Source organism: Platichthys flesus, chromosome 14 (genome assembly GCF_949316205.1).
Source record: "Platichthys flesus chromosome 14, fPlaFle2.1, whole genome shotgun sequence".
NCBI lineage: Eukaryota > Metazoa > Chordata > Actinopteri > Pleuronectiformes > Pleuronectidae > Platichthys > Platichthys flesus.
The window spans coordinates 8,278,077-8,304,977 of NC_084958.1; the positions used below are offsets into that span (position 1 = coordinate 8,278,077).

The following is a 26,901-nucleotide window of genomic DNA, read 5'->3' on the forward strand; positions in this document are numbered from 1 at the left end:
GGCAAATACAGGCTTCCAGAGCCATACATTGTATCAAGTCTGAGGGAGGTACCTTACATACGGACCCGATGAAGATCAATGAATGTTTTGCCGATTTCTATGCTAATGTCTATCAGTCGCAGGGCGACCTAGATTTTCAAGCTTTTGATGCGTTTTTTGAGAATCTGGATTTACCTAAATTATCATTGGACTCGGCTGATGTGCTAGATAAAGACATCAATCTGGATGAGATTACGCAGGTTATTTCTTCCTTCCCTAATAACAAGGCGCCGGGTCCAGATGGTTTTAACGTAGAATTTTTCAAAAAATTTGTCCCTAAGTTGTCACCTCTGCTCTTACGCATGTTCAACCATACGATCCTAACTTCAGGTTTGCCGCCTACCATATATAGAGCAAATATTTCGCTAATCCCAAAGCCAGGCCGCGATCCTCAGGTGGTGTCATCATATCGCCCGATTTCATTGTTATCCATCGAAACCCAAATCCTGGGAAAAATTCTGGCCAATAGGCTTAGAGAATGCATATGTTCCATTATACATCCAGATCAAACCGGTTTTATGCCTAGTAGACATATGCATTTCAATCTACGCCGCCTCTTCAACATCTTATATGCCAAGCATTCAGAAGAGGCAATTGTTATTTCACTGGATGTGCAACGCGCGTTTGATTAAGTAGAGTGGCCCTACATGATGTCTGTGCTCAAAAAATTCGGATTCGGACCCTCCTTCATGAAATGGATTGAAATAATTTATTCACATCCGACCGCATCAGTTATTACTAATCAGAATATCTCCCCTCCATTTGCAGCTCACCGTGGGACCAGACCCGGCACCAGGGCAAATCTGTAAAGGGGGCACGTCGATTTTGTGGGAGGGCCCGCATCAATATTATGACAGACAGGTGTAGCCTACAAAAAACTCAATTGCGACAGTCCACAGCAGCATGCATGGCCAACAGCATTGACGCACACCGCTGGCAAATAATACACATTAACACACACAAACAGCCAAATATAAATCACATTTGCATTGTGCGCGCAAATAAACAAACATACAAAACATTCGCAACATTGAATCATGTGCTCGGCAAAAACATTGTCGCATGTGAACAGACTTCGTCTCTTTTCACTAGAATTTGTAGGAAATGAGCGACAAAAACCAAAACAATTACCATAACAAGTTGTGTTTATTTTTATTTTTTTATCGGTTCACTGTCTGTGCTCTCGGGAGCGGCCGGGGCATGCGTGTGTGCAATGGGAGAGAGAATGTTGAACTTTGTGTGGAGAGGAAAAAGGATGCACGGGAAACCCTGTTCAGTTCTGAAAGTGGTCCTGTAAAGGAAACAAATAAAAAAAATAAGTTGACGAGGCAAAAATAATTTTTTATGAGCTGGGAGATTTTTTTTGATTTTATTAGATTTTATTTTGAGAGAGAACGCTGTGAGCAGGGGAGAAAAAAAGCTGATCGTCATCTTGTCCACTGCCTATGTTAAACACTGGTTAACTGTTTTAGACTAACTGTTCTCTTTTTAAAATCGTTACAATTTAATATGAGTAGTCTTATGAAACGGAGAATACCGGTACTTTCCACCATCCTCTGTTTGAATGAGGAGTTATCGCGGCTCCTGCAAACACACACGGAGCAAGTAGGCCTAGCAGGCTGATGCGCATGAAATGAGATCAAAAATAAAGCGAATCAACAGTGTTTGCCTATCTGCTCCCACAATAGGGCTCTCCTCCTGCAACAACCCCATTCTCTGCAACACTGATTGAACAGCGTGACATGTAATCATAATGAAAATAGTTAACTCACCGATTGATGCTAGTAAAGCTGGAGACGCCTTTTCCCTGTGGAATGGAACCTCCTTAGCAAACGGTCCTTCCACTGCTCCATGCATTTTCGAGTCAAGTCCTTCTCAAAACTGAGCTGGATGAGGTGGGCCTTCCGTGGATGCAGCATACTCCACCTGTGATCACTGAAGATGTTCTTCAAAGAGGAAAATGAGTTTTCGCATGTGGCAGTGGAGGCTCCGAATGTTAAAGCGGACTTAAATGCCACCATGACACTGGGCATTGCTTCCAGGGTCTTGTGGAAAGTGGTGAAAAGTGTTTTCACAGTCCAGTTTTCATTCTCTGCGCGCGTGGAGCCTTCCATTTGGGTGCGAAGGAACTGTCGAGCTACCACAAACTCTGCATCGATAAGTTTTGTGCCGGTCAAATCTAAGAGGGGCCTCACTTTTTCTGCTTCCAAAAAAGTGTCACTCTCTGGGTCAAGTGAAGCCAGTGATTCTATCAGCGCGCTGTTGCGCTTTCCAAAGCGCCGTGCCATCTCTCCGCACACTGCGTCTATACATCCATAATACAGTGTGAGTCTCTGTGGTTTTGCTGTGTTTTCCTGGTCAATTCGTGCACCCACAGACTGCTCAACAACGAAATATTGTAGACATGTGTTGGTTTCTGTGCGTCTCCTCTTGCTTTGTGGGTTATCCTCTGGCTCTGCACACTGATCCCATAACGTACTGAACTCGGTTTCGGTGCGGAGGCTCTCGATACACTTTGTAGCGCCGTTCACCAGTTGGACAGCTGTGTGAAGATCCATATCTTTTGACTGGAGCAGTCTATTTGGTGCTTCAAACTGGGTCAGAATGTTGCTCATCAGAAGCGCAATAAATCTGAAACTGGGTTTGGAAATTGCGCGCAGCAGTCCCACTGCTTCCACTCTCACATCGGCTGGGAACAAGTGTGTGTCGAGTTCTGTTAGCAGCTGGGAAATGTTTTCATGTGCTTTGCTTATCACCTGCACTGTGGCCAAATGACCCGTCCAGCGTTGGTCAAGCAGACGTTTTAGCGTCTCTCCTTTATAATGAACAGCGACTGTGGGTCTTCTTATGAACTTGTACAACAGGTTACACACTGAAGAAATCTATGACAGGCTGCTCTGCGGACATTGCCTGCACCACCACCAAATGGAGCTGATGATTGAAGCAGTGGACATAGGGGATTTCTCTCTTCAGTTCCTCTTGAAGGAGTTTCTGTACTCCACCATGTTTTCCCGACATCACGGAGGCCCCGTCGTACACTTGGCTAAGTATTTTGTCGGTGCTCAATCCAGCCTTAGTGAGTTCGGAAATAACGGTCTGTGTCAGAGTCTTAGCATCCCCCTCCTCTGCCGTGGCTATTGTCAAAAGCCGCTCTCTTATTTCACTGGTGTGTGCGTCAATAAACCGAAGAACAATTGAGATATTTTCCCGGCCGGTAGGATCCCTTGTTCCATCAACTTTGATCGAATAAAACTCATCCCCCACCTCTTCAACAATATGCTCCGTCACTAAGGTGCTCATCAATTCTATTATTTCGTTCTGTATGTCATGAGAGGTGTAGGTGGCCGTGCGGGGAATAGTTTCCATTATTTTGGCCAACTCTGCGTCTTTCTGCAAGGTATACAGAAACAGTGACAGGAATAGCCCACTGCCTGACTCTGACATGCTTTCGACTGAATCGTGGTCCCCTCTGAAAGGGAGTTGGTTGACAGCTAAAAATGCTATCATGTCGACAATAGTAGACACGTAGTATCGGTTCCGAGCAAGCTGATCTGTGTGCACCAGCGTACTTATTTTCTGACCTCTTGCTTCTCGCATCTGTCTCTCCCTCCACAAAGTCTTGCATGAGATGTGTTCTTTTGATGCGGCATGCCTGAGCAGTCCTTTATCAGTCTCTAAAGCGTGTTTCCAGTCACAAAAACCTTTAACGGTGAAAGCTGCATCACATGACGTACTAAATTTTCTGCATGGGAAACAAAAGGCTGCATCGGCTTTCACTGAATACTCTAGCCATGGTTTGTTGTGATACCACGCACTGGAAAAATTGCGCTTCTTCCCAGAAAACAATCTGGCTGGAAACGTATCCAGTTTCACCTGGTTGGGTTTACTCGTGCCAAGATCATCCGGGGCTGATGCTCTGTGTATGTGTAGCTGGCCCTATTGCAGCAGCAGTACCTGCTGTTGAGCCGGACCCCCGTGATGGAGGCGAGTTGGAGGCGGAGGTTGAGGCGGAGGCTGCTCGTAGTAGCAGGTGTGGTGACAGCGGCGATTGGACAGGTAAAGAAGAGCTGGATGCTGGTGGAGGCGAGGAGCAGGCGGAAGGTGTTGGCAGGTCGGAGTCAGAGGTAAAAGGCAAGGTCTCGGAGGAGAGGGCTAGTGGCGGCTGCGTTGCTACAGCTAGCGGCGGGAACTCAAATCCAGCTCCAGCAAGAGGCTCAGCCCGGTCAGGGTTTAAGCTAACTTTAGGCCTACTTACTGTAACTGCAGGGTTTTTTTCCGGATAAGTTCCATTAGTTTTTAACCAGTGTCTGATACCCATTTTCAAAAGCTACTAATTTGAAGTTGCCGCTTAACGCTGTCGTTCCGTGTGACGCATTCTGAATAGTGATAGGTTTACACACATCACGTCAATCACAGTCTCTATTTTCTACACATTTTTTATTTAGTTTAACAATTATTTTTTGAGATTTGAAATAGTATCTGACATCATATATATCTTAGCTTAAAAAATAAAATAAAAAAGTAAAATACATTTTATGTTTACAAGGGCAAAGACATCAAATGAGCGGGGGCAAAGACACCAAATGGGCGGGCCCGGCCCGGTTTGGCCCGCCCTTGGCGCCGGGTATGCGTGGGACCCGTCAAGGTTGCCCCCTCTCCCCCTTTTTGTTTGCCATTATCATCGAACCACTTGCTGCTAGTATCAGGCTAAGCCCTTTAATCTCTCTCATCGACATGTTTGGTTATAAACATCATCTTTCGCTATATGCGGACGATATTCTCTTGTACATTTCCCAGCCACAAGTATCAATACCTCCTCTCCTGACTCTCATCGATAAGTTTGGCAGTCTCTCAGGATTCTCTATTAACTGGGAGAAAAGCGAACTTATGCCAGTCTCCGCAGCATTTAACAACGCATATTTGCAATCCATTCCATTTAAAAAATCCTATGAAGCTTTTAAATATTTAGGAGTGACTATCACCAAAAACCCAAATGATCTCCTCCGAGTGAACTGGCAAAGCAAAATTGACCAAGCTAAAACCAATATCAAGTTTTGGAAAACCCTCCCAATATCCATGATGGGAAAGATAAATGCAATCAAGAAATTGAGAGAAATGGCAAATATGCCTCATCTGGAGCGACTGAGACTTCATAATGAAGACAGGGGAGACATATTTGATAGGATGTGGGACCCTGTACTGCAACTGTTTCAAGGAAAGGACTAAAGTATGGATCATTGTGAAACGCCTGCTGTGTGTATCTGCTAGTTTACTCTTCACTTTGTGTAGTCTTTTGTAAATTTGTATGTTTAATTTATTGCCATGACTGTGGCTTCTGTTAATTCTTTACTAGGATGTGCTGATCCTGTTAGTTTGGGGTGGGTCTTTTTTTTCTTATCCTTTTCATTTTTGTTTGTCCTGTGTTCCTTTTTCATTCTGGAAAATAATAAACACATTTAAAAAAAAAAAAACAAAAAAAAAACCACCAGACCAAACCAACACACACTAAACTTTGGTCTGTTGGTCTGAGTGGTCTGTGACACCTTTCACAATCATCTCCTTCTGCTTTGTTCGGTTATTGAAGGTGTCACCAATGAAGTGTTAATTAACACGGATGGAAACATGAGAGCCACAGTACTCCAGGGAGTGTGATGGCCCATTTGAGAGATATGTGCATTTTTATTTGATGTGGGCCAAATTGTAAAAGGTAAGGGCCAGGTTTGTCACCTCTCAGACAGGAGCATGCCGGGTATTTAAATTGTCGAATGTCGACTGAGATCATCTGCACTGGCCTTTAGCCACTTAGGCTCAACTGAACAGGTGTTGTTGGACAGGACAGACAAAGGATGCTGGTTGGTGTTGCGTCTCAGGCCTTCAGCAGTAGTTCTGTTGTTCTGTGATAGCAGCGGTCAGTGGAGGATGTCTGCATAAGATGCTCTTTGCACATTGAGATGGATTTTTTCTCCGAGGATAGAAAGCCCAGAGAGAGGCTGTGCAGGAGCGTGAACCCGGGCCAACCTACTTTGCAGTTTCAAGGCTGTTCAGTTTCCTCTTGAATAGACTTAAATTTGATGGCCCAATCTGAATAAGTGCCTGGTCAGAAAAGCTTCAGGGAAGACGTACCCTTAACTTGACAAAAATGCTGAAGAAAAAAAACCCAGACAGAGCATTTTGTCCTCACGGGTTGGGAAGGTTACCTGTTTGAGCAAAACAAATCAGGGAGAAGGAAGATTGCAGAGTTGGAATGCCTGGTGTCTAGTTCTGCAATGTGCCCCTCGCATAACCATCCAATTCCATCATTACTTGATCTAGATGCCAACTAAATTTAAGGAGCATAATTATCTAGGAGCAGGGAACCGTTTACAAGCTAATGACTATAGTAGTGGCTCCTTTACAAAACAGAAATGCACAAAGCTCACCAGTGATGGCCAGGAACTGAGAATTGTTTCCAAAGTTGTTAAATGACAATACAGGCACCAGCACAAACAAAAAAAATCACCCGGTGGATGCCACAGTCACATAATGGCACCCCCTGTTAGCCATGTGACTTATTCACATTCAAACACTGCAAGCATAATTACATCAGAGATATATAATTACTGAGGAATATGATATTAACTGCAATATTCAACCTGATTGTTATCCATCGCCCCTGTACAGAGAGTTAACTTTTATTCTTTGAACAGCCTTTTGTCTCTTCTCACTTTCTAAGGTCTATTTTTAAAATAGTCATCACAAAGATGTAAATACTGTACACACACACACACACACACACAGAGACCCTGCAGAAATCAGTTTGCTCACCTGCCTCTGTTGGCGGTCTGCACTGAAAGCAGACAGTGAATACTGGGGTACAAATACTGTTTAAATGTTGCAATGTCAGTGGATTAGTTTGATTTCTAGCGCAGTGTCTGAGTGATGATAACTGCAGGAGGAAAAAAACAGAAAACATTGAGCTAAAAAACACAGCAGAGTCAAATATTCAGTTTCTGTGGATTCATCATGACCAAGTAACCCCACGTGAATCCCTCACAAGTCGTCATGTGATTATACATGTTGAAATTTTAGGCACGTTGAATATTTAAAATAAGCCATCTTAGTGTGGATGGGGGGTGAGATGGACTCCTCAAATGAGGAAAAATCATCAAAGTAACTGTGCAGAGCTCAAACCTACTGAGAGTTTCAAATCTCTCAGGTTTCAAATCATTACCTGGTGCTAAATGAAAGAATAAAAAAGGTTATTTTTCTTCTTAACTTCTTACAAACTTGAACTGTCTTCTAATGCCCAACCATGCCTCTGCGTGCTTGGTTCCATCCTTTCTTTCAGTAGAGCAAGGTTGTTGAAGATGTAATGTTTAAGTGGAAGCTATTTATTTTATGTTCTGTACAACTGTTTACTACAGTAGATAGTGACAATTGGTGACATTTATTCATTCACCACCAAGCAAGTTCGTGCTCACAGGTCAAAGGAACCAGGTCCTGGTGGACCATTCTTTCACTTGGAGCAAGTTATAAATGGTCATTTGATGGTAGGACATTCGGTTCCAAACAGTCTTATTTTGTGTGGTCATTCTGCACCGCTGCTGGTGACAGAAACCCTTGAGGGCAGAGTTTGAGTTCCCTTCCTGCATCTTGGCAGTTTGTGACATACTGTATATAGAATAGCTGAAGTATCTTGGGCACAGTTCCATTCTGTTTAGTCTTTGAGTGAAAGAGTCCAAGCATTACTTTCCTTTCCTTTTGTTGCTGATCCTTGGCTACTCCTTCTGTACATGTTATGCTGATGAAACCAACCTTCATTTGGGTTTCCTCAAAGTTAACAATTGGCCTCTAGCATGGAACCTAACCACCTGAACTCACTCATTCAAGTTTATGACACTTTCTATGCAATACAATCTACAAATTAATGCAAACCATAGCCCTCATTCTCTATTAACACACCGTCACTAATTAATGGACAGCAGTACCCCTCTTTCTTCAAAGAAGACTTGAGGACGTTTTCAAGAGGCAGGGTACTTTCACCAAATATGCACTTTCTACTCCTAAATCTCTCTCTCTCTCTCTCTCTCTCTCTCTCATGGAAACGTCAGGAGGAGCATGATACATTCCCTTTTCAAAGACCTCTCCTTGATCTACTATGGTCAAGCTGACAGCAGTTTTCTCTGCTATTGGCCTCCACTACTGCCTGTTTTCCCTCATATTCTCTCACCTCTCTGAATTTCTCTCAGCTCCCTCATCACCATCTCCTCCACTTCCATTAACTACTTTTAGATGAAAATAACACATCTTTTCTTCACTCTCTTTTAAAAACACCCTGTCTTCACTCCCCTTCTCCGTCTCCTCCTCCACCACCTGTCATCACTCCCCGTCATTTCTTGATTATGGCATACTTTTAATTGGTGTGCAGCTGTTCCCTTGACCTGACAAAAATGGCAGTTTCATCTCTACGTTGTTGTCTCTTTTACTCAACCATTGGAACATTTTTTCACTAATCATCATGTGGGATTTGCAATTAGGTTTCTTCTTTAAAGGCTGTTTGAACATCCACAAATGGGTTTTGTGATGTCGCAGAGGTGACTGTCTACACACTACCACTGTCACTAAAAACTAAGTTAGAGTGCCTCTCTGGCTATTTGTCTGTCAAAAATGAGTACTGAGAAATCTAATCATACAGCATAATGGAGTCCTGCACTTTACACGTACAAATGTTCTTTACAACATGTCCGGGTAGAGGTAGTCCATTGCGGCACCTCCCAGAAATCTGATTACATCCCTGAGTGGATGTCGTTAGGGGGAAGATGCACACATTGTACTAATATAAGTCGTTCACATGCATGTCTCATTGTGTAGAATAATGGAACATGCTCGACATATATGATTATATCTTGTACATTTTAAGGTATTTTTAGGAGATTCAATTCAGCATAAGGTTAATATCATGTGTTTCAAGGAGGAAGTTTGGAAAACATGTATTGAAATAAGGTAATTTATACTTAGATAATAGTAGTGAAGGTTATACAATTTTATAATAACCTACAGGCACATAGGGACATTGGACAAAGGGCTATCATTAACCCTGAGCACAATGATTAATTGGTTGGAGGTCCATTATTTTGTCCTCACCCTCAATGACAAAACACACCACCTCCCTGTCTGGCTCCTCTATCCAAGTGGGCTTATGTAAGTCGGCAATAGCATGTCCTCTCCTTACACATCATTAATCAGTCGATCTGAGGACTGCACACATGCACCGTACTGCACCTTAACTGTGATGTTGAAGAACCAGAGAGAAGAACAAGAGAAGCGTGAAGAGGAACAATGGAACTTTACTTAATTAATGTCTGCGGTACTTTGTTCTTGAAGTAATGCTTGTTTTTATATAAGCAATGGTTTAAATGACTCGGTAAAGTCAAAGTGTTCAATACAAATTCCCATTTCCCACGACAGAGTTGCCCTTCGCAAAACTGCAATGAGGGGAAATAAAAAATCTGATCATAATGACAATTAAAAAACGTGTTCATAGTGCTGCTTCAATTGTGACATGCAGCTAAGCACTAAAAAAGTCAGATTGCTTTTGTTGTTTTTGGGGTCTTTCAGTAAAAGGAGGCGGGGCTGGGGGGGGGGGGCGGAAGGACCCATGGACCCAGTTGAATCTTGTTCTTTGTCCTCGGATAAACTACAGCGCAGAGTAACTGGCAGCCTGCGGCCAATAAGGTCTTTCCCGCCAGATCATCTTTATTATCAGATCTTCTTTTAAAAACCATATCGAACAGATATTCAGCAGTGTAGCAGGTGCTGATCCCCATCATGGAAACAACATACATAGAATCACTTCCTCTTTAGCAATTTGTGTTCAAAGTAAAAGTACACTTATCATTCCATTGCTGTAATGCTTTACATTGAGCATAACATCACTTGAGAAAAAAATTCAAATTCATAAGTAAACCACATACGTGAATACTAACAGTATTAAAATAAGTTAAGTTTCATTTTAATGAAACCATTGACAGTGAAATCTTCACTGCAAAAAAAACTGAGGAGGACTCACTTATGATAAGGAATAATTATGCATTAGCTCTGGAGCTTTAATGCTTTAGATCGTTCCAAACAGGCAGATTTAGAGTGGGCACCACAACAGTAATTTCTATTCAAATTAGCTATCGAATAAAAAGAGCGAGGTAGAAGACAAAGAATTTTTCAAGATGTTTAGACAAAGACTAAAAGAGATCCATGTGTTGTAGCACACAGCCATTCCCTTTTCACCCATCTGTCTCTTTTTAGATTCCTTACATCTTTTTCCTCTCTGACCTCTGAAAAGTCTCTCCTGTGTGTCTTCCTCTCCTCAATCATCCTGTCATCATCTGTCTCTCTCGGCTCAGCAGCAAACAGAAAATCTGCACATGCTCTGTAGCTGTGAGCTGAAGTTTCTTTTCAAAACAAGAAAAGAGATGGCGAGTATGGAAAAAAGACAGTCCTGGAGAAAAATAAGCAAATCTTCCTTTCCGAATAAAGTAAGAAAAACAAAATAGAGATATTGAGATTTTATTCTATAAAGCAAACTGTAGACACAGGCATGCATACGAATAGATAGGGTGTTTTCTTTTTCAGAAAGCAGGAGGTTCAGTCTTTTCTGCTCCTCTGAACTAACTCGGCAGCTCTCCTGCTCTTGCTTTGTCTCTTTTTTTACTCTTTATTTACCCTCTTCTCTTTGGCGAAAAAACGACAATAATTTCTCTGGGGACTTCTGCCATCCCTTCTCCAGCATCCTATAGCACAACAACAGGCATTGATAATTTGCCCGGGGACTGAGTAATGATACCCTACGTGCACACACGAACACACCACTGAGATGAATGGAAAGCCTTCTGGGTCCCTCACTAGTAAGCAGAAGTTCTTCCAAGTCAAGGAAGACAAGAAAGATGGTGATTGGTGAGGGAGGGAAGGTAGGATTTGAGAATAATGTTGTTTTCTTACAACAGAAGGTTCAGCTGCCACTTCAGTAGGATTCCTGCCCTTTCATCAATAGTCAAATGGATCTGTGATACGCTCATTCAGCACATTTTTAACACAACAGAAACAATTCATGAACTATGAACCATAAAGTGTTGCCGCAGATGAAATGAATATACAATATGAAGGTCAATTGATATCTGTGTTGTGAGGATCAATATACAGTCGAGACATGCAAGGTCTCTCTCCGGGATCAAGGCTTCGCATCGTCGGAACATCGATGATCACAAGCACAAACACAGCCTCATCGATTGGGATCAATCTGTTACATCACAATGAGGCCACGAGGTTCGGTGGAGCCAGAGCCTGAAGGCTTCTTACAAATCGAGTTGTTTTCATTACAGTTTTATCCGATTATTCTTTGTTTGAATGACTCATCGTCTATAGTATGAAACATTTAATAAAAGACACCAATGGGATATTGAAACATTAAAATTCCATGTTTTTTCTGAACTTCATTTCAAATCCTCAAAGAATTGATTTCAGATTGATCAACATTAACATAGAAAAACAACAAATCCCTTAATGAAATTAATAAATGAATAAAAGATTTAGCCTTATTATATCTAAAGCGACAGATAATTTACATGGTCATTCATTCCATTTCTTTGTTTCTCATGCAAATATCTTCGCAAAAAATATGGGATCACGGATCCTGATAAGCTTCAAATTAAATTGCTTGACCTCTATTATGGAGTTGCACCAATTTAGTTTTGGACATTGTCGGTTCCCAAACGACAAATCCTACTGAGGTTAGTTATGGCTGCATGAGTTCCTGTTCTGTGTCCCTGTTTTTCTCGTGTCTCTCTTCTAGCTCCACCCTGATTAAACCGATCATTCGTTAATGAGGTGCACTTGTCCAGTTTATGAAGGTTCTTTAAAACTGAGAATCAGAACGGAGGCTTCCAGTTTGGGGACTGGTGGTTCTGCTGGGCCTCATCCTGTGATTTTAACATTGTGTAATGTGTCGTCTGATGTTTATGAATCCCATGGTTTGGGCTGTTTCCATAGTTTCTGTTGTTGATTGGTGTCAGTGGTGGTCAGTGATCTTATTATATTCTTCTTTGTATATATATATCTTGTTATATTCGCCCTACAGGGGCCGTAACATTAATGATCCATCGACTTTGTTCAGAGTCAAATACTTTTAAGACAAACTGCCAAATATCTACAAAGCGAATGATTCCTGTTAGCCTGAGCTGTACTTGGTGTTAAGGGCTAATCAGCAAACGTTAGCATGCTAGACTAGACACTAGACTAGTATGTCGAGCAATGTGTTAGCATTTGAGGCTTGAAAAATCCACAAGCAGAGCAAGTCTCCAGTCCAAACAATCAACAAACTAATCTCCTGCTAAAGTGTTTGTTGAGTGATATCAGCACTTTCAACGCTATGCACCAGAGTATAACTCATAAAAGCAACGTTATATAAACTGAGATTTATGTTATAGGACCTTGTTGTAGTTTATAAAACTCACAAGCACTTTTAAGGTTAATTTATGCAGTCTATGTGCAATGCATTATATAGCTCATATTTAGCTTGTATGCAGTAATTAGCTCTTTTGCATTTGAGCATTGTTTGTAAACATGTTTCATTTAATAAAATCTAAATCCAAGTTATCTTTAAAAAGCAGCACTTACAAGCTTTTTTCATATATGAACTCCAGAAAAGGGGGTTCAGATATTTTTCAGACTAATCCTTTTACAGGCATGTTCACAAAAACAGGAAAATGTGTGGAACATGCAGGTGAGGGGTGACGCCAGGGGACAGCATGAAGGAGACAGGACGTGATCTGCTGTTGAAGTTGTATGATTTTTTTTACAGCACAACAACACTGAGGTTCGAACCTCAGATTGAAGAGGAACAATGCGGCTTTCGCCCCGGACGTGGAACTACGGACCAGCTCTTCACTCTCGCAAGGATCCTGGAGGGGGCCTGGGAGTATGCCCATCCGGTCTACATGTGTTTTGTGGATCTGGAGAAGGCGTATGACTGGGTCCCCCGGGAGAAACTGTGGGAGGTGCTGCAGGAGTATGGGGTAAGGGGGTCTATCCTCAGGGCAATCCAATCCCTGTACTCCCAAAGCGAGAGCTGTGTTCGCGTCCTCGGCAGCCAGTCAGTTTCGTTCTCAGTGGATGCTGGTCTCCGCCAGGGCTGCGCCTTGTCACCAATCCTGTTTGTGATATACATGGACAGGATATCGAGGCGTAGTCGTGGTGGGGAGGGGTTACAGTTCGGTGGTCTGAGGATCTCGTCACTGCTTTTTGCAGATGACGTGGTCCTCATTGGATCATCGGCCTGTGACCTTCAGCACTCACTGGATCGGCTGGCGGCCGAGTGTGAAGCGGCTGGGATGAGGATCAGCACCGCTAAATCTGAGGCCATGTCTCTTAGCAGGAAACCGATGGATTGCTTACTCCGAGTAGGAAATGAGTCCTTAGCCCAAGTGAAGGAGTTCAAGTACCTTGGGGTCTTGTTCGCGAGTGAGGGTACTATGGAGCGTGAGATTGGCCGGAGAATCGGAGCAGCGGGGGCGGTATTGCGTTCGCTTTACCGCACCGTTGTAACGAAAAGAGAGCTGAGCCGCAAGGCAAAGCTCTCGATCTACCGGTCGATCTTCGTTCCTATCCTCACCTATGGTCATGAGGGCTGGGTGATGACCGAAAGGACGAGATCGCGGGTACAAGCGGCCGAGATGAGTTTTCTCAGAAGGGTGGCTGGCGTCTCCCTTAGGGATAGGGTGAGAAGCTCAGCCATCCGTGAGGAACTCGGATTAGAGCCGCTGCTCCTTTACTTAGAAAGGAGTTAGCTGAGGTGGTTCGGGCATCTGGTAAGGATGCCCACTGGGCGCCTTCCTTGGGAGGTGTTTCAGGCACGTCCAGTGGGGAGGAGACCTCGGGGAAGACCCAGGACTAGGTGGAGAGATTATATCTCAACACTGGCCTGGGAACGCCTCGGGATCCCCCCGTCAGAGTTGGTCAATGTGGCCTGGGAAAGGGAAGTCTGGCGCCCCCTGCTTGAGCTGCTCCCCCCGCGATCCGACCCCGGATAAGCGGACGAAAATGAGATGAGATGAGATGAGACAACAACACTGACGTAATTCCTTATCACCAAAAGCTCTTTCAGAGTTGTTCGTCTTTATCAGCGTCTTCTACGTGTATGGAAACTTTTTTTCATCCCGAAATACTTCAACAAATACTTCAACAAACCCAATCACTAACTGTGAAAGTACCTGACATTTTGTAGTCAGACATTTTATTTTAATTCGGGGAAATGTCAGCGGCAACTGAAGTCTTAACGCAACTATAGGGATCATTAGTGAAACAGACAAAAAAGATTGGTCACCACAGGAGAAGAGGTAAAAAATAATTAACTCTTTAATAAAAAATACATTTATAAATTCTGCAGCATTTACTTCTCTCAAACTCTTCCATCGACCCAGGAGGAGAGACACAATGAAAACCAGCTGTACAGTAGGCATTTAAAACAAATCACATCCTGGGAAGCAAAACATGAGAGAAATGGCAAAAAAACAGCAAAAACAACACAAGTGACTTTAAAGTAGCAGTTTCTAATGAACATGTTTTTCTTGCGAACAAAGAGCTGAACAGAGTTTTTTATTTTCTTCAAACATCAGGGTCAAAACCACAACAGGACAATTATTCTTTGGGTTGATCCTAACACAACAAGGTTCGGTCCTTCTAAAACAACTACAGCAGCTTGGTATAAAGACAAACAACACGTGAAGAGAGCAGAGGCAGCCCTCACTTCCAGTTGTCCTCTTGCACTGATTTAAACTCAGCTCTAACGCAAACACAAGCCAGAAGGGAAATGTCTGAACTGACTGTGGATCAGTGGAGGAATTGCCCAGGGAGGAAAACTGAGTCACCAAACACTTGACCCTGAAAACGGTGTGCGTTCAATCGCTAGGATTCATCATGAAAGAGAAGAAAGCTCCATGGTATTTTCAGGACTGGGGGGCATTGATGGATGGACAGACTGGGAGGTCACAGGTTCTACAGCAGCCTTATTGCACACAGGAGAAAGCTCTGACTGTATAAATCAGTCCTGTACATCCTTTATAAATACCTCCTTTACCTTTTTTTGTTTCATTTTGTTTTGTTTTTTGAGCCTCTTAGTTAACTCGGGCAGAAACACAGGCTTGTTGTGGCTCCACAGAAGCTTTTTTCAGAGGCTGCCCGATTGTTTCTGCCCAAACAGATTGTGCTCTGACGTGTCACATTCTGTTTATGTTTTTTGAGGCCATGCAAAGGGGTTAGTGGGTTTGGAGCAAAGCCAGGGCCATAGACATGTATATGGTAAATACATGGATGGGCACCAGTTGGCAAAGATGGTTATTTGTTGCTGTAGGGAGAAGCACCATAGGGATCATGTGTGATCAAACATTGTCTCAGTGTTGCCGATAAAAAGTGAATTTTAGAGGTTAAAGCTTATTAAATGCCTTTTATTGCCTTTTCTTTCACTGTCTTCAAATAAAAAGTTTATATGATATAAACAGCAGCAGAGGCCCAAAGGTTTCTATATTGAGTTTTAAAGAATTCATTGCTCGACTGTGACAATACACTGGTGTCCTGGAAGTTTTGAATAATTGCCCCTGAAACTCCTCACCAAAATAACACAATTATGGTTTTAAGTGATTATTATGGAACGGTATCTGTGCCTTGGGCAAAATTTGAGTGTGTTGAGGTTATTGGCTGCCAATGTAGTCTGGAAACATGCAGAAAATGCAGAACTGGCAGGAGTATTCAGCTGAGGAATAAGGACAGGCTGTATCTGGGGTCTGTGACTTGGTTGCTGTGGTCATAGATCAGACGCCAGTTGCACAAAGAGATTCTAGACTAGTTTAACTGTAAGACTAGTCCTAAAGAGGAATTTCTGGATTTTTTTTAACCTGAGCTCTAGGTTTGTTAAAGTAGATCGGTAAATGAATGGTACTTAAAACTTTTAGAATCAGTCCAGTAGATTGTCAAGGTGGCAGCGACAACAACATAATCGTATGGGGCAACTGTATGGGGCAACTGTGACAGTTCATAATATGTCTCTAACAGGGATTTATCGCCTAAAACACTTTTTGTAAAGGGATGATCTACTGGAATGATTCAAAAAAGTTTTTGTAAGTAGGATTAATTTACACCCATATTTCCTAGAATGAATAATACTGGAATTGACCTTTAATATAGCACTTAGATTTGTCTAACACATTTTTATTTGTAAAAAAAAAAAACGCTGATCCAAGGCATCTTCCTCAAGTCTGGCAGACAGGTTCCTAGAGGCACTGGCATCCAGATCTCCCCAAACCACAGCAGCTCAGCTTCAAGTCTGCACAATGACCAGCTTCTATTCTAATGAAGGGTTTTTTGTGTTGTTACATCCTTCGCTGTATTACTGGGAAAATGTCCTTGAAACATTTGATGGCAGAGTGAATGGAGCCGAGCGATGTGAGTGATTTGCTCTTGTGATTCAGTTTTTGAAAAGCCTTAATTTGCCCGGAATTCTCGGAATATGACTCACATATTAGATATTCAAGACCTAGGCAGCTTTGTGCAGAAGATGAATTTAGTTAAAGTCTGACAAGTACTTTTATTTGTGCTATATCAAACAGAACAGTACATTTAATTAAGAAATGACCGGCCCAGTCACAGACGTGACAGCCTTCTCTTATTCCTAAGCATTGTGTTATAAATATATTAAAATAAAATAAAAATGTTGTTTTGTTAACATACGATACATGTCTCTGTATAAAAGTTGTATTGTTTAAATACTGAGTATAAACTGTCAGTCTCTGATCATTTCCTAGATTCATGTCAACACTTGACTGGTTTTACCTTTGACTCTTAGCACAGAGTGTTCCATACCATGTTGCTAGTAACTTCCCTCACTATATATAAAATGCAATTTTTTTATGGACAATCTTGTGATGAAACACTTCTTTATAACAGGCAAAATTATTTCCTGCCAGTCAAATATTGATTTGTTGGGCACAGATGTTGTGGAAGTCTATGATTTATTTGTCACTGCTCTTGAAACCCCTGCCTCACACAGTGATGCAGATCCTCAGCTGCGAAGCAGGCTGTCCATTCTTATAGAACCAACTGTACATTCACTGCACACGCTTTAGTTGAGACAGTGATCAGTAAATATGATCCTAGTTTTCAGTCAAACTCTCCAAGCTCTTGACAATAAGAAAGTGCTTATGCGTATATTGTGCTCTTCATCTCATGGGGGCCTCTACAGCTTCACTCCCAACCTGTTTAATGACATTTACAAAAGAAAGGCATCAAAGTGTCTCTCTGCACTTGGCCATCAGTGTACGAGCCGCAGTGATGATTGACAGTTTGGTGGCACACAGAAGTGTTTGAGTGACACATTTCAGCCTGACTCTTTTTTAGCCTTTAAAAACCTTAAAAAACGCTGGGTGCCGTTAGACAACTTCTTAAGTGCAACAATGACGGAGTTTTTGGAACAAGGTTGAAATATGTCCCAAATTCTTCTTTGCTGCCCCCGAGTTACTTTCCTGTGTCCATGGTCAGCCTGAATGAACCATGATGAATTTGTGATAGCTCGGTGATAAGTCAAATAACAGTCGTCTGATTGGAGGCTTCGAACAGAAAGAACTCGAATCACCTCCTCTGATGATGTTTTACTGAGGATGAAGTTCCAATCAGAGCTGAGCAGCTTGAGACTTCTGTCACCGTCTGCAAATAGAAATAAGATTTAGATTAGATTGAGACCATGGGGAGATGAAACGCTGAGTCCTCCTCAATTAACTTGAAAGATATTTACATTTATGTGCAAACCCGACTTCGTGAGGGAACTTTGAGGCTTTTAAGCTGAGCTACACATTAGAAGTATTTAAACAATTTCAGTAATTTATACTTTTCTATAGAACAAGACAGAAAACTTTCTCTAACAGCCAACTGCTGTATAAGCCCTCAGACTCATTGACTGCATTGACATGTGCACTGGTATTCCGGTTATATGACCTTTGAAAATAACCAACATGCAACATATGAAAAAGTAACACCAGCTAAGTTAATAGGTCAAACTTACATACAAACCACATACGTGAACAGAAATAACGCAAATTAGTTTTTTGAAAACCATTGACAAAAAAATCGGTGGAAGACAGCTTGCCAACAACCAATGTCGGGGACATGTTGAAAATTTACGGTAGGATGTGTTGTTGTGGCCAAGGTAACATTAAACGTCAGACGTGCCAGCGCACAGTGGCTAGATACCCAGATTTCTCAATGTTCCTTTCGAACACCATATCCTGAACGTTTATATACTCATCACTTCCTCTTTTTGCGATTCGTTTTCATAGAGCACAACTTTTGTTTTCTTTCTGCAATGCTATGTATCAAGCTGAATTACAGAGCCTTAATTTTAAACGATGTGAACTGCGGTCTGAAGATTGTGACGATAGCGTAACAGTCATCCGAAAAGCCAACATGCAGTGACAACAAATTTCAGTTTCATTTCATTTCATATAAAAAACACTGACTATAAAATCTTCATTGAAGAAGCAGGATGAGCACAACATTTACAAAAACACAAAAAAGTGACAGTATAAACTTTTTGAGGAGGTCTCACTTATGACAAGGAATAACAGGAAGTAGCTCACAACCAGAACACTAGTGCACATGTACACAAAGTCATTGTCACACTGCTGCCGGTCTGCTGTTAATTTCTCAATAAATAATAATATAGTTTGTACGAGGACAAATATCCAACAGTTAACTCACCGAGCATTTCCTCTCACACATTAAGCCACAGATGCGAGATTAAATATCTGGATCAAGTTTGAAATGTAGATTAGAGGCTCTGGTTGTTGTATTATGTGATAAAGCATAATTAATAATAAATGGGACAGATGGATAGTTACTGCTTGGCACTAGTAGGAGAGTGCGGCCCATTAAAAGTTATAGAATCTATGTGGGAAGCTGTGACCCTTAAAACTACAATAAGACACAGTGCAGTACCTTTGCCTTGTGGATCCATAGTTATCTAACATCTGCGTGCTGGCCACTTCCAGGTTCCAGTCCCACGTCTCCAGCAGCTTCAGACACTCGGACCTGCTCCCCAGACCTAAACCGAACAGCTGCTCCACCTGCAGAGACACACGAACATACATCAGTCGTACAGAGAAGGATGGAGCGAGGGAGGGAGCGAGACTGAGAGAGGTCATGGCATTAGTTACTGTATGGGCTGGAACAACAGACATCATCTCTTTTATTCCCTCATGTGAGTGTTATTGCTGCAGTAAGCACATCTTGAACTTGTTTCAGTCTTTATAACGACGCTAAATGTCAAACTTCCGTTGCAGAGATTGAGACCTCTGCCAAGCGTTCCCTCGTGCTCACCCCCCGACTGCCATCCCCCACCGTGGCCCCAGCGGCAGCCGGATGAGACGGTGCTGAGGGTCGCTGTCGACACGTCAGTAAGCCCATATGCGTTTTATTTATAGCCGGCTCATTGCAGCAGTAATGACCTGATTGTCCCTTAAGGATCCACAAGGTTGCTGCTATTATCCCCTGATATGAAGTAAAGATTGCATTAGGCAACTGTGACAACCACTTGTTTGCACTTATATCATGTGCAAAAAAAAAAATGTATTACAGAACTTGAGGCCGGACCTGAGAAGCAGTGAAATGGATCTCTGAGGTCTCTTCTGCAGCTGGTTCTCTTTTAATAACCACATAGCCGCAATATCATCATCACTTCACGGGATCTTTATTTTGAAGGACCAGTATCATGGGGTGTTGGGATCTGTGCACAACTGTAGCTTGGAGAATTGGCAAACGTTTCACACCAAATGGCGGATTGTTGATAAATAATTTATCATTCTTATTCTTAAAATCTTCCTCACTTTACCTTTAGTGGCTGAATGTTTTGCATTGTACCAATCGGCAGGGAACATGGTTTTCTTAGGGCTTGGCAATAAATCAAATTCAATAGTTTATTGCAATGTAATTTTACTAGGAATATAGTAGTAGCAGTATATATTGATAGAATGCTAATAGATAGTGTAAGCAAAGTAAGGAGGTATAATACGTAATGTAACTGCCTTAGACCTGTAAAATGTTTTGCTGTTTATCAAGTGCAAAAATCCATTATCGACTGAAATGAATTTTTTATCTCAATATCATTTTCCGTTATAGCAGTGAAAGACATAACAGGATGTGAATTCAAGTGGCTGAAATTCAGGGCTGGGCTCAGATAGGATGAAGAGTTCAGACTGATCTGCAGAGAGCTGGAAATAGAACCTCTGAGGTTTACCAGGCACATCCGATGGGGACGAGAACCCGGGACCAAAACTCCTGGAGGGATTGATCCCATCTGACCTGGGAATGCCCCAAGACCCCTCAAAGAGGTGCTGGAAAGTGTGGCTGGGGAGAGGGATGTGTAGGATACGCTACTTGGCCGGCTACCTCCATGACAGGAGCCCGAACAGGCGCAAGACGCTGAGTGCATGGATGTCATTTTTAGTTCAGCAAATGGCTGCAGTAGTACATGCACTTTTTTAAAGTCCTCACCTTTAAGTAATGCACAGCTTTCTGGACGTTCCAGTTGTGGTTCTGCAGGGCAGCTTGGCACTCCTCTATCGTGACACCATGAACCGCCTCCTGCACCTAAATCACACAACAGTGCTATAAGTCTGAGGAACATCCAACAACACCTAACTGTACATTCCCCTGCCTCCTCTTCCTCACTCCTGTTGACAGCACAACACTGTGTCCTTTTCTCATGATGAAATCCCCAGTATCAACTTGACTTTTAATAGTTCACAGACACAAATAATAACTTTTGGGAGAATTCAGAGCCCCTGTTTACTTTGAGCTTCACCTGAAAAAGCTGATGATAAAAATTCAAGTGCTGAGGTTCAAGTATCATTCCCAAGGTTTTTCCACAAAGTGAATTAGAACTGATTATACTGATTATGTTTATATAGATCCACCTAAAACTGTTTCTTATTTACACAATGTCACCAACAGTGAGCCTGATGGGAATTTCACAAATTCTGTAGACAAATGTTTATTCTTTTTATTTGATCAGTATTTTGTTTTGCACTGTGTGACATATAATATAATCCCACATTCCCACTGCAGCCACAGAGCTCAGTATCCACTACAAAATACCAAGTGGCTGATCAATGGGGAGATATTCAAATAAAACTTTTAACCACTTTAATTTAATCAAATGCAATGGCTTTTGTAAGTTCAGCTTCAAATTGAAAGTTGGCTCTAATAATGATGTGAAGTTGAATAAGGAAGTAATATGATCAATAAGAAGAGATATGAGTAATTAAACACTATTAATGTGTTTCCACAACTTCTCTCAGTTAAGAGACTCGCAGACAGGCACATGCACAAGCACACAAACACACACACAATGGACGACCAAGCAAGATTATCTTCTGTTGCCCCCTTGTGTTCAGTGTATGAACAAATGCAATATGTTGGGCACCTTATATAAATGTATACCGTACATGTTTTTTGTTTTGTTAAAGACACAATTCACTATAAATCAAATATACAGAGGCTGAGATACATTACATCTTAAATGTAAAGGTTTATTACTTCCGACACCAATTCTACTGAGTTACAGCCCTGGTATTTCATCTTATAGCTGTGTTGTAATGACCTAACGGTCATAAATATATTACATGAAAACTATGAAAACATAGTTTTCATGTAATATATTTATGTTGTTTTCTTTTTTCGCACATGATTTAAAGCAGTGAATTATAGATGTGCTTCACGAAGTTGCAAAAGAAAATCCAAACCACTCTGACCTACCATTTTGACCCTGTCCGCTGGGTTCACTCCCCCATCTGTCCTGGTGCAGGAAGCAGTGATGGCTGGTGCCGTCAACCCTTCCGAGCAGACGCGAGGGAGACTAAGTGATGTCCTCATCCCTGACCGTGGTCGGCCCAGACCGCTGTTATTGTTGGAGGAGAAATTAGCCTTCAGCTCACCCAGCTGCACAAGGCCCTGTCCCTGGGCATGTCCCTGGACAGTGTGGTTGCTGACCACCATGGGTCTGACGGTGGCAGTGTTGGCTTGCCGTACATGCCTTTCCTCCATGCCACTAGCAGGAAGGCTCTCTGCCTCCCTGAAGAAGCGATCGTATCGGTCGAGGTACGGCGGCCTCTCTGGCAGAAGGTAATAGTGGGTGTTGCTCACTTTACATCCGTCACGTACAATAGGGAGGATGCAGGGGCCCTTACTGGTAGAGTCCTTCCCCTGCGCCTGGATCACTTTGGGTGCAGCATATTTAGGATCTGAGGCGAAGCTGTGTGTGGTCGGCATGAGTTTACCTGGAGAGGTGGAGAGGTAGGAGCCATGTATGGGGGGGACGGACAAAAGGGGAACCTGCATGGTGGTGGGGCTGACAGAGTAGATTCTCTGCTGGGGGGAGCCCACTAATAGGCCCATGGGGCTGGGAGTCCTGGAGCCCGACAGAGACAAAGGGTCCCTTGGAGGGATCTGAGGTGGTCGGTTCTGAACCAGTCCTGAATTGTCCTCTGTGGCATCTGCTTGAGTTGGGGAAAGAGAAAGATCTCTTGACCAGCGAGCAGATGTGTAGTCACCCCTTTTTATGGGGCGAGGTGGGATGGGGACACGAGGGGGTATTTGGGGTTTGTCTTCACCAGAGGGAAAGACACTCGGTTCCTGGGTCAGAGACGCGTGGGGAAACAACGCTGATGTCTGGGATGGCGAGTTCAACCGGGTGGCGCTTCCTTTTGGTACGTTGAGCCTCCTCATGCACTCCTGCTGGAGTTCTTGGAAGATTTCTGCCGACTGGGAGAAAGATGTGGACAGATCCTGGCTCTGCTTGCTGGGGAGGAAGAGGTTGTCCTCCAGGCCCGATCTGTCTGGACCCTTGGAGACGGGAGCATCAGCCTGCCCCTTCTGTCCACAGGAGGGAGCCACATCAGGGTTAAGGACATCGCTCTGCTCTTCTTCAAGCTGCTGCTCTGAGCTGTTGATGGAGCTCACCTGAGTGAGGAAAGACATTTTCACTATTACCTTGACTGCTTTCAGACATGCACTGAACTAGATAATCTCCTAAATATTATCTGGAGGGAATGTATGTGAGAACACTTAAGTCACAGTCAATTGCTTCAGACACTGTCCGGAGTTTCTCCTGCCCCCTAGTAAAAACTCTAGATAATATCCGAATGAGACCATGTGAGAATACAGCAGGATTCACCACAGTATTTAACGTGAGCGAGAGGGCGTGTTGATGATGTTTCAGGTGAAGGACACAAAACAAAAAGGGTTGAAATGGTGTAAACAGAACCATTTGATCTCTACAGAATTGATATGCTACGTCCTGCCTCTGCAGGCTGCCCCACCTCTAACCTGACCACTCTAAAGATCTCTGTGGTGCGTTCTTCAGGGGTGAAAGATAAACTACAGAGAATGTCTGGACCCCGTTGTGCAGAAATTATCTGGAGTTCATGTCTGAAAACAGCTTATGTAAACGGCTTCAGTACAGTCCACTGTAGAACAAACTGACAACAAAAGGAGACAAACATTTCCATTGAATTTTGGCAAAGTGTCAAAGATGCTGTATCACCTCCTACCGTACCTCCATATCATCTTCATCTTGGGCTACATCGTCATAGGCTGGGGGTGGAGGTAAAGGTCGTGCATCCCAGTCCACTATTGGTGTAGGGTGAAGGGGGCGGGGCAACGATCTGGACGGACTCTGAGGAGGAGTGCGGTCCAGGATGTTCTCAGTTTCCAAAGCCAGCTCCGCCAGAGAGGGGAACTGAACTTCTACCACAGGGGAGGGGGAGGGAGTGGACGGGGCGAACTCCTCCCCAAAGTCAATGAGGGACACGTCACCATTGGGTTTGTAGCCTGAGCCCGGACGACGGCTATTCCCCTGTTTGGAAGCAGAGACCCACGCAGCGGGTTTCATTTTTAAGCTATTGACGGAACCAGTCGTCCGAAGTGAGAATCTTTTTAGTCCTGCAGAGGTAAAATCCTCCTCCTCATTTACGAGATCGTAGCAAGGCTCTATAGACACAAAACAGACAACACTTTTATTAATTTAGTCAAAAGTTTTAGAAAGACACTGAAGTTCTCTAAGTTCACTTCACTCCACAAAACACACTCCAAAAAAGACTGGGACACTGCAAGGACAGCGAGAAACTGTACAGCTGCCAGAGGGACACACGGGGGGGATGGATGACGAAAGATGTGAGGAAAGAAATAAAAGCAGATAAGAAAATCACTGCAAACTCACGCCGAGGAGAGACAACAACTATGGGATGTACCTTTGAGTAGAGGAGCTAGGAGGTAACAGAGAGGGCAGGAGCAATGGGTGAGGAGCTGCTGAGAGAGACCAGACTTACTCTTGATTGACACGGCTGGTTGAGGAGGCCGGGGAGGAGGCTCCTCTGCAGAAATACAAACAGTGACCACCGCCGCACAATGCAGAGACAGAGAAGAAGAAAGTATGATAGGAGCGAATATTAAAAGAGAAGAAGAAAAAGCAGGAAGCAAATGGAAGATACAAAAAGCTTTTCCAGCAAGCGTTAGACACAAGCTGTTTTAGTGTCGTTCTTCTGAAGCAAGACCTACACTACTAACTTTTATTTGTATCAGTTATAGTAATAAAAATATTCTTTATTATTCAATATATAAATTGTATCATTATCCATCACATAATCATCAGTTTTTTAATGCTATCCTTTAGAAGTGGACTTACAATAAGCAACATTAAAGATATGTTTATATTCATTCATATTTATTGATATCAGTAACATCTAGATAAAATATGTCTATATTTAAAATTTAAATGTTTTTTCTAGTAGAATGAGAAAATATACCAAATGACTAAATAGACCTTGAAATTAAGGGCAGCAATAACATCAGTTTAAAGAGCTGTCACTTTTTAATTGAAATTTGATCATTCATTTGAATTTGGGGGGGGGGGGTACATATCCTAACAAATTGCGTCTACTGGCAAATTTGTTTAAGCTTGATTTATAGGAAAAGTTAACAAGTCCAAACTTATCAATTTGATCCTATGTTAGTGGATACTCGAAGCTCTTATCTTCGACAGTGTTTGTCACTTATAACGAACATGATTGTGGCGAAGCTTTTTTAAAAGCCCTTCTACTCACTTTTGGATCTTCCTGGAAGCTGTGTGGGCCGAGTCCCACTGAGATCTAAACTCAGGACGTCGGGAGGATCCAGGGGGTTCCCGAGGTACAAACTGCAGGGAGGAGCGCAACACACTTCATTACTATTAATCACAATATAGAGACGCTGTATAACCTGGGCGTCATTATGCTGCATAGCTGGGGAACATGTAAAATAATATCTCACTTCTATCTAGTGGTTAAAGATTATAACTGCTACACATCAGCAAAAAAAAACAGACCATCATGTTCCAATGAAGGGTAATAATTATATTATTACACATACTTATGTACTAATAAGGTAATGATGACACAACAGAACCACCTCTCCGGCAGGATTTTACAAAACAAGACGATTGTTCTTACTCATCGATCCTGTCAGGGAAGCCCCAGCAGCGGCCAGGGTTGCTGTCTCCGTGTCCCGTGTGGATGAAGCTGTTCGTGAGTGGCCGGCTGATATCATGAGCCGACAAACCCGCCACTGATGTCACCACGTTTCTGGGGAACGGCCCCACCTGAAGTGTGCGCTTGTTTTGACCTCGCCACCAGTAGTTCTCCGCCCTAAAGGACAGTGAGACAAAGGTCTCTGGGTCAATGTCTGCGTCCAGTTATTCTACTAAATCTAATAAGCAGTGTGGAAATTACACAACATGGCCTTTAGATTTACAGGAATTAAAAAAATTATTAATGAGGTATGTAAGTGCAAATGTATAGGTTTAGTGAAGACTGACTTTATTTGAAAACATTTCTTTATTCAAAACTGTATGTATTAGTAGTGAGGCTGGGAAGTAACTTATACGGTTAAAACTATATTTATCCTCACCTTCCCTCTATGATGGTGATGACATCATTGAGCTGGATCTGTAGTTTGTCAGGCTCTTCAAAGTCCTGCAGAGAAGACATGTCTGAGGGCATGCTCTGAAACACACACACACAAAAAACAATTACAAGTTTGGCCTGTGGTAAAGTTGATCTCTGAACTTTTTCATTTTCTTCTGAAACAGTCCACTAGGTAGCAGTAAAAACCCACAAATAGATCTCTCACAGGGCCCAGGCTAATGCCAGTCTGGTGTCTTTTCTTTAGTTGGTTTGCATGGAAATTAGGAATCCTTAACAGTAAAAAAACATTAAGAGTGATAAGTTAAAGAAATCCCTTACCTCAAGCAGGAACTCTCTCAGAGCAACAAAAGTTGGTCTGTCATCTGGTTTCTGTGCCCAGCACTGCAGCATCACGTTATAGACATCCTGCGGACAATCCTCTGGCTTTGGGAGGCGTTCACCTTCTTTATCAATTTTGTGCAGAATCTAAAATTTTAAAAAATATTACCACAAAAGAGAAAAAAATAATTTAAGTCCAATTTAAAATAATAAAGTCAAATTTTTTCACAATTTAGGTGAAAAATTTGACTAGTTTTGTGCGTCTGTCTTAATTCATCTTATTTGTGTTTATGAATTTGCTGTATATATGATGCCTACCTGGCTCCCATTGAGACCCAGCCAAGGCTCCTGGCCGTGTGTGAACATCTCCCAGAGGGTGACACCGAACATCCAAGTGTCTGTGGCATGGGAGAACGTTCTGCTCTTCAGACTCTCGGGGGCGCACCTGGAAAACAAGAATCAAACGACATGTACCAGTTATTTAAAAGGATGTATTGTTTTGAAACATAACAAA

General features: G+C 42.6%; 1 protein-coding gene across 4 annotated transcripts in view; it reads right to left on the reverse strand.

Annotated features, from left to right (window-relative positions):
- Positions 1 to 14,406: 14,406 nt before the first annotated feature.
- tnk2b (tyrosine kinase, non-receptor, 2b) overlaps positions 14,407 to 26,901 on the reverse strand; it is a 49,244-nt gene continuing 36,749 nt past the window's right edge. For 3 of the 4 annotated variants that reach the window (XM_062404264.1, XM_062404261.1, XM_062404263.1), the window contains 11 exons: positions 26,706 to 26,832; positions 26,388 to 26,534; positions 26,053 to 26,147; positions 25,596 to 25,790; positions 25,212 to 25,303; positions 24,438 to 24,482; positions 23,666 to 24,099; positions 21,868 to 23,070; positions 20,605 to 20,700; positions 19,051 to 19,178; positions 14,407 to 17,763 (listed from right to left, as the gene is read on the reverse strand). In XM_062404264.1, coding sequence (XP_062260248.1) covers positions 17,757 to 17,763; positions 19,051 to 19,178; positions 20,605 to 20,700; positions 21,868 to 23,070; positions 23,666 to 24,099; positions 24,438 to 24,482; positions 25,212 to 25,303; positions 25,596 to 25,790; positions 26,053 to 26,147; positions 26,388 to 26,534; positions 26,706 to 26,832 — 2,569 coding nt within the window. In that variant the 3' untranslated portion in view covers positions 14,407 to 17,756. The remainder of the gene's footprint in view (positions 17,764 to 19,050; positions 19,179 to 20,604; positions 20,701 to 21,867; positions 23,071 to 23,665; positions 24,100 to 24,437; positions 24,483 to 25,211; positions 25,304 to 25,595; positions 25,791 to 26,052; positions 26,148 to 26,387; positions 26,535 to 26,705; positions 26,833 to 26,901) is intronic. The other variant, XM_062404265.1, reaches the window with a different exon arrangement.